The sequence below is a fragment of the Ostrea edulis genome, chromosome 9, assembly GCF_947568905.1.
Source record: "Ostrea edulis chromosome 9, xbOstEdul1.1, whole genome shotgun sequence".
NCBI lineage: Eukaryota > Metazoa > Mollusca > Bivalvia > Ostreida > Ostreidae > Ostrea > Ostrea edulis.
This window is the reverse complement of record NC_079172.1, coordinates 52,013,584-52,027,772: the sequence shown is the minus strand read 5'-3', so window position 1 is coordinate 52,027,772 and position 14,189 is coordinate 52,013,584. Positions and strand designations below refer to the sequence as shown.

Sequence of the window (14,189 nt, the reverse complement as noted above, 5' to 3'; positions counted from 1 at the left end):
GAAAGGCAACCCAAAAGATTTTTACATGATAAATGATAGGATTAATCATATGATAAAGATTTGTCATACAATTCTGTTGATATATGGCCTAGATAATACAATGCATTAAGAAAAAGAAGAAAACACTCCCACAAAATATTTTCAGCTCCTCCAACTTCTGAACTTACTCAGTACACTGTATGTTTCAAGTTTCCATATCAATTAATTTCATTAGATTTTAAATATTAAGGTGACTGTGTCATAAAAGTATTGCAACATAGGCATGTAACTAATATACTTTATAACAATTTATGTACATGGACCACAGATAAATTTTGGAGATTCAATTTACAATTATATTCTTTATTGACATTAAAAAATACTTATTTACTAATATTTAGAATATGTATCAGAGTCTGATGTTTTTTAAAGAAATCCTACATAATTGCAGTGCTCTTTAGGAAATTCTCCCTTAATTTATGTCACAACAATTAAATGAGGGTAAAACTACTCTGATCCCCCCACCCCCCACCCCCCCAAGAGGCAGACTGCGTTTGACCTAGTTGATAAACTGTCTGTAGGCCATAAATCTTGATAGCATGTCTGCAACAGAATTGTTACTGAATTCTATCACATGTGTTGGAAATGTTTACACACAAATGCCATGTTGTGTTAAGATTTTGATACATGTGAATACAGAAGGTATTTTTCGTTTTCGTGTTTTTCCTTGTTTAATAAGTTGTTATCCAGGTCCTCTGAGACCCCTCTCTGGATACGTATTAAATCCATGGATAAATGTAAGCTGTATCAATTATAACAGGACTTCGACGCACAGTGTTAAAATATGGGTGTAGAGAACTGCACTTTTGGTGTATATTTATGCAATCTAGCTGACACAGAATATTCAAACTCATGACAACAAAGACATCCCTTGAATGTACATAGTTACATTGTACAATTTCCACAAGCACATCAATCAAGGAAAATTCCTCTCTCATTAAAATCAACTGCTGGTGAAGAAGCATTATTCTGAGAAACAATTTCTTCCTCTGTAACATCAGGTTCAACCTGATATCCCATATCTAATTCACTCTCTGCTGATGACATTTTAACGTTGATGCTTACAATGTGCCAAAAAAACAAACAATGTGTCCTACTGATGTCAGCATCAGTGCTGCCCTCTAGTGACTGCTAAGAGATAACCCAGCAGGGAGGTAATATTTTTTTCAATATGGCAGCTCCCAAGGATTGAAAAGATAAGTTAATCTTTATAAAATATCTCCCTACTGAAGAAAGCTACATCTTAGTGATTTTCAGAATTCATTATATACATCAAAATGACAAATCTAAACCCTTTGTCACATTTTCATGTTCACTTCCTTTAAGCTTTTCACCGATATCAGGTCTCAGCCGTGCGCAGCTTTTTGAGACCCGTAAATCGAAGTTGTTTTTTTTTTATAACTTATAAGAGATAAGAGTTGAATCTGTAGCTCCCTGTTCTGTCACAATATCTTTTCAGAGAGCTACAGTTCTCCAGCTAGTAATTTTTTAGTCCGTCCATCTTATCTGATCACCTAAATCCGCTCGAGAAAGTGGGCGGACTGTAATCGGCCAATGAAAACTCTTATTGTATTACATCAAACATGTCATTCAAACTGTTCAATCGTCTCATTCAATTGTGTCGTCACACAATGCAATACTATATTTGGTAAAGCGTTCTAATTCAAAGGTGAATTGCGATAAGGGGGGTGTAGTAATTAGGGCTATACGAACCGTGGTTATCGGCCTGGGTATTTCAGTGGTTAGATTACGTAACTTATAATGCAGGGGTTCCGGGTTCAATTCCCACTCCAACCACAGATTTTCTCCTCTCCAAATCGAGTGGCGAGAAAAAAGTTTAACAACATACTTCGTACATGTTTCACTATTTGCAGTTTCTGTTTAACTTATCATAACCCTTCTGTATTATTTATCCTTTAATCAGAATCATCCGACTTTATCTTGATTAACTAGTGCAATCTTATACTGGCTGGGTTTGATAATTAGTACTCCCAAGGAAGTTTACGTGTATTCAACAGTGATGGTCTACAGTGAGTGGTTTTCAATCATGTTTTTGCTACGCATTCAAAATATCTTCATTCATATTTATATGAGGTAGGACCTATATTTTTAAAATATCATTTCAAAAAGTAGTCAGAAGGATCTTACTGAATAATGCAATGTCTTGAGGATGTACAGCGTATATAAAAATGATGTATTTTGTAAACATAACTAGAGTTTTTTTTAAAAAATTACTAATTCTATCAACAAAACTATTGAAAACATTTTGTAAATTTAGAACATGTAATACCAAACTACCTATAGAAACAGGTAGATGGTGTGGTCAACCCAGGGAAAATAGACTATGTCAGCTATGCAATATGAAATAGATAGGAGATGAATTTCAATATGATATAGATAGGAGATGAATTTCAATATCAGTCTAATTGTAATGATGATTTTATAAAACAACCAAGAGCATTCTTCATGGCAAGCTAATAAATTCATCAAAATTGTTTCTGAGAGAATATGTTCTGCAGGTTAATCATTCCACCCACTGACAACATGGTATTCTAAATTTTTTCTTTTTCAAAATGTACCTTTACCCTTGACTTACATGTACATCTATATTATGTTGATTTTGTTTATTTCTCTACACTGTAAATCATTATACGATAATAAAGACATTATCATTGTATGATCCTCTTAAATGTATTTAGATAACTGTGTCCCATTTCCATTCTAAATGACCGTGTAGCGTGAGATTGTGTCCCATTTTCATTCTTAATGACCGAGTGGGTTCAAACCCGGAAGTGAGTATACAAAATTTTCTGTGCTTTATATATATATACATAAAATTGTATATATATTATATATATATACAAAATTGGTACCGTATAAGTTTTATATATATATATATATATATATATATATATATATAATGTGTGAATGATATATTATATATTGCACTTTTCTGTGGTTTTCATAGTTATTTGAAACTAACACTCGTTGTCCCACTGTATGCGTATGCATTCTACCCGAAACACAAAGGATTCATTCATCACTGTCAAGAAACACGTGAATTGAAATTTACAGTCGCGCATGAGAACGCCCATCTCTTTAAACTAGAAAATAAGATTTTTTGAAAAAGAGGAAGTATTTTTGAGAAACAAAGTCTTTCTATATAAATCCTTTGTAATTAGATAAATTTTAGTCTTTACCAGACTTGATTCGTTTCTTCATGTGAAGATCTGATGATGAGGGAGGCTGTATCTTCAGTATGAGGGCACCTTGTAGTCGTCTCGGGATGGACCTTTGTTGGATTATAGGATTTTTTGTACCTATCCTTTTGGAATCCGAAGTTGTCAAAGGTCAAGGTAGGAACTTTTGACCAAGCCAATACAAACAATTCAATCGAACTCAATAATTGTTACTGTCTATGTGAAGGCATCTGTCGATATTTTTAAAGTCAACTTGAGAAGAATGTACATGTATGAAAAAGGTGAAAATATACTTTCAAATTTATTATTATAGTGTCGAGGACATATTGTTTTTGGTCCGTTTCTTTTTCTTCTTATTATTATTATTAAAGCTGACACGAATTCATAGATATACTATATTCTTTGTGTCCGCAATATTTTTCGGCTTATCCGCCATATTAGATAAATGTTCTATTGTTATATGTATCACATCTTCGCTAACCAAGGGTTTACGATCCGGTTTGCATGGTATATAAGGGAACGAGTTTTGCTACGCTTCCCTTCACAACAGTGTTTTCGATATATTTGTGCGGGTAGCTTCAACAGGTGACACGTACATCTCTGATACTAGGTCATAGGACAAAAAGAAAGAAATTCCATGCATTCCTCAAAATTACAAGAAAAATATCGTACACCATTAAATCATTCTAAATGCTTTGGATACATATATTTATAATGGATTTTCTTTTATTTAAACTCTATTGGAGGCTACAGAACCCTGATTCCCCCTACAGTACTTATTGAGTGAAAGTTTTTGTGTGGGTACTGATGTCTATAATTCTAATACCCAAATCTGGGTACAGCAAAATTTATGGGTAACCAATTTATACTAAATTAGGCTGTTATAGCCATTATGATAACCAAATCTCCTAGCAGCATGTTACTAGCGCGTTAGACCGCTCGCCCATCTAGGCAAGTCAAAAAACTTGCTTTCGATGATGATGGAATTCTCGCCACGCTGTCATACGATACACGGTCATTGAGAATGGAAATGGGATACAGTTATAAAAATATTTCAAATGTAATGTGTATAATGTATGATCCTCTTAATTGTACGTTTAATAACTGTATCCCCTTTCCACTGTCAATGACCGTGTAGCGTGTGACAGCGTGGCGAGAATTCCATCGTCATCGGAAACAAGTTTTTTGACTTGCCTACCGGTTGATGGTCGAGCGGTCTAGCGCGCTAGTTACATTTGCATTGGGGGGGGGATTCTTGGTGTTAATAAATCTGTATGCAATAACATAATTTGTAGACCTTTAGATTTCCTTTTTTTAAATGTTTTATTTTTGTATCTTAAACATATTTATATATACAAACATACACATGTAATGTACAATCACTCATTCACACTTGCAATTACTCTCTGCACCTTCTACATCCACAACAATAACAATGAATTATTCATATGATATATACAACTGTATATATACATATACACACATAAATATATACACATATATACATACATTTATATACATACACATTCAAAGATAAAAGTAATTATTTTATTTTTCATATAAATTCATTATGATTTTCAACGAACTATTTGTCAATTATATTATCATACAGTATCCATTTACCAAACATTTGGATTGTGAAATATATTTTGACAATATTTTTCTAAATTTCTATAGTATTTAAACAAATTAATTGCATCCGACAATTTGGGTTTTGAGCCCTGTGATCTGGAGTAATAAATGTGCTTTTTTGTTAACAAAAGAAGAACATTTTCCAAACAACTTCCATCAATATTGCCTAGTAACACAATTATTTTTGTGATTTTATAATCTTTTTCAAATGCATTGTACCATTTGACAAAATCTTTCCAGAAGGCAGATACACACACAGTCATAAAAAATATGAGTGACTGTTTCTCTTTCGCTTTTGCAAAATGAACACAAGTCATTATCTACAAGTTTAAGTTTGTGGAGGAAAGAGTTTTTAGCTATATAACACATAAGTATACGTATTGAAAATGAATTAAGTTTGTTTCTTTTGTGCATAATAATGCATTCATATAATAAAATTCCCAACATTTTTCTGAAATAGTTTCACTGAGATAAGTCTTTTTTTTTTAAATACCTGACGGTATTAACAGCAACGCTTTCACATCGGCATACCTTTCATGAACATCGGCATACCTTTCATAAACATCGGCATACCTTTCATGAAGCACTACAGATGAACATGTGCTTTAGAATACTCAGGGACAGAATTTGACGCTGACGATGGTTCAGCAATACAATAATCTTCATCAATAGATCCGTTATTAGCAATTTAGAAGTGCTAAGTAGTCAGGTTCAAATGCAAGTTCAGCATGTGTATCAAGATTACCATCTCGTGACCAGAGAGTGCTTCCCCCATGTTTTCCTTACAACAGTGAAGGTAGTAAGGTAGTGGGAAAGTAAGGTTGAACCGATGAATTGTATCCATATACTGAAGTACTCCTCTCCTCCTTTAAAATTTAGGATCTCGATCAAACGTTGGGGCTTTTGTGGCTTGTTAAGAATGCATTGAAGGTAAAAAAAAAAAATTGGAAACTTGGATAAACACACTCTATACTTTTTAGAAGAAGATTGAAAAGGGCCAAAATATACATCGCTGAAGACAATAATTTTCAACAATAGTTTTTATAATTGCAAGTTGTAAGAGAATCGTGACATGTTGCCGCCTCTCTTGTCTCCTGCTCTTCCCTTATCTAAATATATAAGTAGAAGAGAAAACAAAGTGTCCTCGTGATCTGTATATATCTGTATAAGGAGTAGATAAACAATGTGTCCTCGTGATCTGTATATATCTGTATAAGGAGTAGATAAACAATGTTTCCTCGTGATCTGTAAATATCTGTATAAGGAGAAGATAAACAATGTGTCCTCGTGATCTGTATATATCTGTATAAGGAGTAGATAAACAAAGTGTCCTCGTGATCTGTATATATCTGTATAAGGAGTAGATAAACATTGTGTCCTTGTGATCTGTAAATATCTGTATAAGTAGAAGAGAAAACAAAATGTCCTCGTGATCTGTATATATCTGTATAAGTAGAAGAGAAAACAAAATGTCCTCGTGATCTGTATATATCTGTATAAGGAGTAGATAAACAATGTGTCCTTGTGATCTGTAAATATCTGTATAAGTAGAAGAGAAAACAAAATGTCCTCGTGATCTGTATATATCTGTATAAGTAGAAGAGAAAACAAAATGTCCTCGTGATCTGTATATATCTGTATAAGGAGAAGAGAAAACAAAATGTCCTCGTGATCTGTATATATCTGTATAAGTAGAAGAGAAAACAAAGTGTCCTCGTGATCTGTATATATCTGTATAAGGAGAAGAGAAAACAAAATGTCCTCGTGATCTGTATATATCTGTATAAGGAGAAGAGAAAACAAAATGTCCTCGTGATCTGTATATATCTGTATAAGGAGAAGAGAAAACAAAATGTCCTCGTGATCTGTATATATCTGTATAAGGAGAAGAGAAAACAAAATGTCCTCGTGATCTGTATATATCTGTATAAGTAGAAGAGAAAACAAAATGTCCTCGTGATCTGTAAATATCTGTATAAGGAGAAGGAAAGCAAATTGTCCTCGTGATCTGTATATATCTGTATAAGGAGAAGGGAAAACAAAATGTCCTCGTGATCTGTAAATATCTGTATAAGTGTAGGCTGCAACCCCCGAAATACATCTACAAACAGTAAGAAGCGGATGGGCACCCTCAGTTAACTTTCTGAGGAACTAATATTTTATTTCAATATATACATTTAATGATTGGTACATAAAAAACTTGACTATTTGTCTTGAATTAAGTATGTACAGGATTTCTGATGTAGCTGGCTCTATCTATCTGAGCTCGGCTCGTCGCTCTTTCCGACTCTGGCTCTTCGTGGTTCCGGCTCTTTCTAGCTCCGGCTCTTTCAGTGCGGTATTACAATTATCTAATATTCATACAAAGCCTGGAAAGACTTGTGCAGTCACGTCTAAGGCTTTGTATAATGTTATAAACAATTACAATGTATAAAATAAAATTACCTTTCTAACTCCACGTCTTCACTCTGTGCCGTCACTGCATCAACTGCTTATCGCCCGAAATCTCCCGCTTATATACTACTTACAAAAACGCCATCTAGCGGGGAAACTATAACATTTACAATACCCAAAGGCGGGGTAAGAATTTCCGAATTGTCACATAAGAAAAAGGGAAAACAATGTGTCCTTGTGATCTGTAAATATTTGTATAAGGAGAAGAGAAAACAAAATGTCCTCGTGATCTGTAAATATCTGTATAAGGAGTAGATAAACAATGTGTCCTCGTGATCTGTATATATCTGTATAAGGAGAAGATAAACAATGTGTCCCCGTGATCTGTATATATCTGTATAAGGAGAAGAGAAAACAAAGCGTTCTCGTGATCTGTAAATATCTGTATAAGGAGAAGAGAAAACAAGGTGTCCTCGTGATCTGTAAATATCTGTATAAGGAGAAGATAAACAAAGTGTCCTCGTGGTCTGTAAATATCTGTATAAGGAGAAGAGAAAACAAGGTGTCCTCGTGATCTGTAAATATCTGTATAAGGAGAAGAGAAAACAAAGTGTCCTCGTGATCTGTAAATATCTTTGGATTCGTTGCTATGTTTTCAAGCACATGATAGTTACCGTAGTCTCTTACCCTTAAAACAGTGATAACAGTAAAACTTTAAAGATGATGTTATATTATTTATTTTAAATCATATCAATCACAGCTAGAGGTAATATCAGTTTGATTTTCTTATTCTGTAATAAATTCCCTTGCGCAATATCAATTTGGAAGTGATTTTTTTTTACACCATCTCCAAGACATTGGTATTATTTAAAGCCAATGAATTAAAATGTAAATCTTGTATAAAATAGATGCCCCGAAGAAAAGAGGGGTTCAATTCCCTGACCCCCTCTAAATCCACCAATATATTCAACGTGGTACTTTTATTTTTGATGTGCCATCTTTTTGCTGTATACTTTATGTAGTTTGTATTTTTGTGCATATACATGTATATATATTTCTATATAGTGGGATATATATATATATATATATATATATATATATATATATATATATATATATATACATATTGTACATCTGTAAATGGGGGAGGGGGTGTCAGCATATTGAAATACCAGTTTGCATTGTGTGATTAGCTGTTAGTCTGATCCCCTATCATGGTGTGTTTATTTTTCATGATTTACGTCATTTTCAATTAATGACATTTTCCCTCACTATATTAGTGTTGATTTAATTGATCCTACTCAGCAAAAATAGAGCTGCGATGAGATTGTGCATCATGAATAAACATAAATATATTCAACACTCCATTTATCTATATGAAGATGGAATTTTAAAAAATACGTCGCTTTTCAGAGCACCGACATTTGGCAGTAGAGTGCGCCTCAGATTGGACTCCATATGACAAGAACTGTTACCGATTATACACATCAACGAAATCTTGGACAGAGGCCTTTATAGCTTGCCAGTCTGTCGGAAGTATTCTAGTGGACATAGAATCTGCCAGCGAACAAACTTTCCTGCAAAGTAGGAATAATTGTTTTTATAATGCTAATAATATCTGGAAAAAAAATATTCAACAGGGTTAGAATGGTTTTTATGTCCATGTTTGTTTTTAGATTTTGTCAGCGGAGGACCGTCGGTTTGGATAGGTGCTTCCGATTCTGCGACAGAGGGACAGTGGCGCTGGTACAGCAGTCCTCAGTCCTGGGTGTTCATTAATTGGGATAGCGGTAAGTCATCAGATGCCTGCCTATCGATGTTTCAGATTCATGCATCAAATCATGAATTAATAAATCCTTGATTGCTCTGACTATGCTGTTAGATCGATATAATAGGTTTTTTAGTGAAAAATACAATATTTGAAAAAGAAAAGACGCATGGGTCTAAACAGTCAATTAAGTGTCACAATATCACACATTAAAACTTTTCACACACACATGCGTGCACGCACACATACACGCACACACGTAAGCACGTACGCACGCACACATATACATCTACACACATATACACATACACACAGACACATATTTTGAGACAGATCGTTACAGATTAACTGATTATGAACTTCTGATGTCTCTTTATTACAACATAGTTCCTATATATTAAGGGGGAGAAACGTAGAGAAACAGACGTGATTATTCTTTTATGCATGTACAGTCTAAACCTTGGGTTACTGTTGGGAACTTATGTTGTTTGTTGTAGATTCAGAATTAAATAATCTAAAAGTTTCATTTCCCCTGCCTACTATATGATCCATTATATAGCCCTATCAAGGGGTCTGAGCGCTTTTCTAATTGACAGGAAAGTTCAATTTTGGTAGACACTTCGAACCCATTATTTTGCTGCGACCTGCAACTCATGCATCAATACCTAGATACGTCGACAACGTTCTATCTATTTACAATGCTCACCTTCCTCCACATGTCGATATGATATCTCAGATTCTGAAGAATAAAATCACACTCTGACGCAAAATTTTAATAAATGTTTTGCTAATTGTAGGTTATGGTTAGTACGCTTAACTTTTATAAGATGACTTATTTTGAAATAGGGGCGTTAAATTCCCCATCTTTGGTAGGCCATATAATTGTGTGGATATTAATGAATATTTACATTTCCAATGCCTTTGATGAAAAATGAAGACAACCAACAGTGATCAATCTCATAATACAATGAAAGGTGAAGATAACGAACAATCTATAAGCAATACAAAATAAAGAGTTGGGCAAACTCGGACCCCTGGACACACCAGAGGTGGGATCAGGTGCCTAGGGGGAGTAAGCATCCCCTGTCATACGGTAACACTCGCCGTGAGCCCTATATCTTGATCAGGTAAACGGAGTTATCCGCAGTCAAAATCAGTGTGCCAAGAACGCCCTAACAATCGGAATGAAACCAGTCAGACAGCATTCGACCCAGTGATAGGTTGTACTGGCAAACTAGATTGTTATAACGACCATAGAATTTGCGAAATGCTGACATTAAACAAGACTGTTGAAACCCCTGTACCATCAACTTGTTTGTCAGTAGCTTACCTCGATTTAAAAACTGATCATACACAAAACAAGCTCTTGTGTATCGAATCAGTTGAGATATATAAACACCATATGCTGGTGATAATGGAATATCGCTACATAAATATGGGAAGTTGACGATAGAGAAGCTGAAATCATCGCATTTATCATAAAGTTGCGTTTGCTATTAATATCTGTTTCAAATAAAGTATTTAAGTATGAAGCAGAAGTGGACGACTCTGTGGTGTCCTTTATTTCGAGCTCACAGGGATATATCGAATCGACATATGAATGAAAATGTTTATTGTTAATAGACAAAACGCCGATATATCTAAATGTCAAATTGAAGGTCATAACAAGAGATTGTTTTTTCTCACGTAGAAGTTTTTGAATAAATTCTGCTTCATATGAATATAAAAAGAGGTCAGCTAAGAAAAGAGCACAATTCGTGCCCATGGGAATTCCAACAGACTGTCGGAAAGACCTGATCACCAAAGACCACGAAGATATTGTCATTGGGGAACTCTAGCATATTTTTTTTTACTTCACCTTCATAGTAGTTGTGCGTGAAATCAGAGTAGTGCTTAACAAAGTAATTGTTGGATGACTGATCATAGATATGAATACTTGCGTTTTCCATTTTTGTTGACGAATCAACTGTCTATGATGTCAAAAAGTCTAGTCCTTACTTTATCTTGAGGAATTATCGTGTAAAGTGTTGAAAGGTATTACGTTTCTATGTCGTTGATTTGCGAAAAGTTTTGCGATTGCAAATTCACTAAAAGTTCTTTAGAATTTTTACATGTGATGCTTATTTTCTGTCATTGACATTGATAAATGACTTTTCACCTCAATAGAGGTTTTGTTATTTAGACCATCAAACACAGCTCGCACCGTTTTGACAAAACAACACCTGCTTTATCATTTTGTGGTCCAACTAGAATTGAGAATTATGGAATTTTAAACAATGTATTGTGAAATACAATTTTATTGCATTCCAGTGAGTTATGATGACCTTGTGCAATGTACATACCCTATTCTTTTTCATTTAATAAATGTATTAGTCTACATGAACTACAAGTATACAGATTGACCTCAACTGCAGTATGAAAGGGGAAAAAAAACCTATCGCACATCAACTGTTTCCTCTTCATACAAATTAAAACTTCTATCCACGAAGTATACATACATTTATACCTATATGTGTTTATATCAAATCCCCAAAAATATGAATTGGAAAAAAAGCAAACGAAGTACAAGTTAGTGAAGAAAATAGTATATTTCATGAAATAATTGTCTTTCCAGGTGAACCGAATGACTTTCAAAATGAAGACTGTATCGAATTTAGAAGCAGTGGTAAATGGAATGATTTACCCTGTGATAGAAAATTGGCATATGTCTGCAAACAGAGTAGTAAGTCTTTTCTGTCTGTTAAAATCAATGAAGAAATTTAGCAATGAAAGTGTCTTTGTTTAAAGTAGCAAATTATTCTGATTTCTAATGACAATTAGAAACCTGATGTAATATATTATGTCATTAAGACAACATTACAATGCCATTCAATTAGACATGTTGTCCTTTTGTGACTCTACCTGGAGTACCAGAAACGGACACTGTTACAAGCGGTTCCCATCTAAAGTCATCTGGTCTGAGGCTCTAGAGACCTGCCAGGCCAACTCCGGTTATCTTGCCAGCATAGAGGACTCTGGGGAAATGTCTTACGTAAACGGTAACACGTCCAAGATATTGGAGTTTCTGGGGTACTATTTAAAAAAAATTCTCTTGGAAATTTTATTTTAATATCATACTTTTGCAGAGTTTGATTAAATTGAATAAAATTTTATGAACAAAGGGTAAAATCCAATTTCTTTCAATGTAGCGTATAATGTAATATATCTTAATTATTTCAAGGATAAGTGAGTGAAATTAATTCTGATCTCAAACAGGTATATTCGATGGAGATAATTTTTGGATCGGTGGATTTGATATTATGCAGGAAGGAACGTATATTTGGTCAGGCACAACCCTTTCATGGAGTTATACCCACTGGCGTATAGGTTTGTTGAGTGTTTCCGCATTATGAACATTTTCATTTCTATAAAGGCTGAGCAACATGGTTGCAAAGGATGGCATTGCACAATTTATGCAATATTTTAGTACCCTTGTGAAGGTACATTTGTTTTTCGGTACGTATTGTCGCCTGTCTGCTATATACATGTACCAATATGTACTGAATTATAAACCACTAACCCAGGTTTAAGTTTAGCATTTATTTGGGTAAAGGGTATATTGTAAAACTTATGCGGTACCAATTTTGATGCACCAGATGCGCATTTCGACAAATAATGTCTCTTCAGTGATGCTCAACCGAAATGTTTGAAATCCGAAATAACTATGAAGTTTTAGAGCTAAATATAGCCAAAAACAGCGTGCCAAAAAAGTGGAGCCAAATTCGTCCAAGGATAAGAGCTATGCATGAGGGAGATAATACTTAATTTTGAAATGAATTTCTAAATTTTGTAACAGCAATTAAATATACATCCTTATTTTCAAGCTAGTAACGAAGTACTTAGCTACTGGGCTGTAGAGACCCTCGGGGACTAACAGTCCACCAGCAGAGGCATCTAATTGCTGTTATAAAATTTAGAAATTCATTTCAAAATTAAGGATTATCTCCCTCATGCATAGCTCTTATCCTTAGACGAATTTGACTCCACTTTTTTTTTTTGGCACACTATTTTTGACTATAATAGCTCTAAAACTTAATGTTATTTCGGATTTCAAACATTTCGGTTGAGCATCACTGAAGAGACATTATTTGTCGAAATGCGCATCTGGTGCATCAAAATTGGTACCGTATAAGTTTTACCCTAAACATACAAAAGTACATACCTTTACATATAAATACCCCTTGTATAAATACTAACATGTGATCAAAACATAAATTGAAATTTGGCGTTCTGAGGGGTACTCATTACTATCCTAACAATACCTTATCAAATCTGACCTAATTAAAATCTATGTCATGAATCTAATTACAAAGTTGTACCCGGAGCAAATTCCGGTGGGCCTTAACGTAACGAACCAAGCCCGGGGCCGATCTTAGTGGGTTTTAAGCACCAAATGAGGCCTACGGCCATATTGCGCCCCGAGTCGATCTCAACGGGCCTTAACGCAACGAACCAAGCCATGGCGCGATCCAGCAGGCTTTAAAATTGACCAAATGACGCTGTGCGCTGATCCTGGAAGGCATAACGAGCATCGGACTATGCCCGGGGCCGATCCCAGCGATCAACAAAACAGACCACTATTCAAACAGAACAGTGACCGCAAATATTTTAGATGAACTGAACACACATGGGGATGCTCTAGCAGGCATCACTGCAGACAAGACCATGCCCAGTGAACATCAAAGAGAAAGTGTAACCTATATCATACCTAAACGAATACTAATACATATATAGATTAAGCAATACCATAATATGCATGACATTAAAATACCATACAAAAGTGATATACAATCAAGAAAGAACCAATAATCATAGACTTGGGCGTAGAATTCCCAAGCAATGAACACTACATAAGTAGCCCCAAAGAGAATCAGGGAGATTGCATGGAATAGAGGGGGTAGCTGTTTAACAGAGGTCCTCTCTTATCACATAACAACTGCAAAATCCCGCTCTAGCATCAATCGTCCGTGTTACTCTCTTTTCATTGGTCAATATAAAATAACTACTTATAAATATTATGTAATATATACTCTTCTTGCATTAAAAATGAAACCCAAAGAGCAAAAACCACATCTTCACAAGAAAAAAGCAATAAATTAATTTCTTACTTTTATTGA

The 14,189-nt window shown here is 34.6% G+C and overlaps 1 protein-coding gene across 10 annotated transcripts in view; it reads left to right on the top strand.

Annotated features, from left to right (window-relative positions):
- Positions 1-14,189, top strand: part of LOC130050218 (uncharacterized) — a 48,996-nt gene that overhangs the window by 433 nt on the left and 34,374 nt on the right. For 9 of the 10 annotated variants that reach the window (XM_056149524.1, XM_056149525.1, XM_056149519.1 and 6 more), the window contains exons 2-7: positions 3,268-3,395; positions 8,679-8,849; positions 8,942-9,055; positions 11,648-11,755; positions 11,910-12,071; positions 12,289-12,399. In XM_056149524.1, coding sequence (XP_056005499.1) covers positions 3,299-3,395; positions 8,679-8,849; positions 8,942-9,055; positions 11,648-11,755; positions 11,910-12,071; positions 12,289-12,399 — 763 coding nt within the window. In that variant the 5' untranslated portion in view covers positions 3,268-3,298. The remainder of the gene's footprint in view (positions 1-3,267; positions 3,396-8,678; positions 8,850-8,941; positions 9,056-11,647; positions 11,756-11,909; positions 12,072-12,288; positions 12,400-14,189) is intronic. The other variant, XM_056149518.1, reaches the window with a different exon arrangement.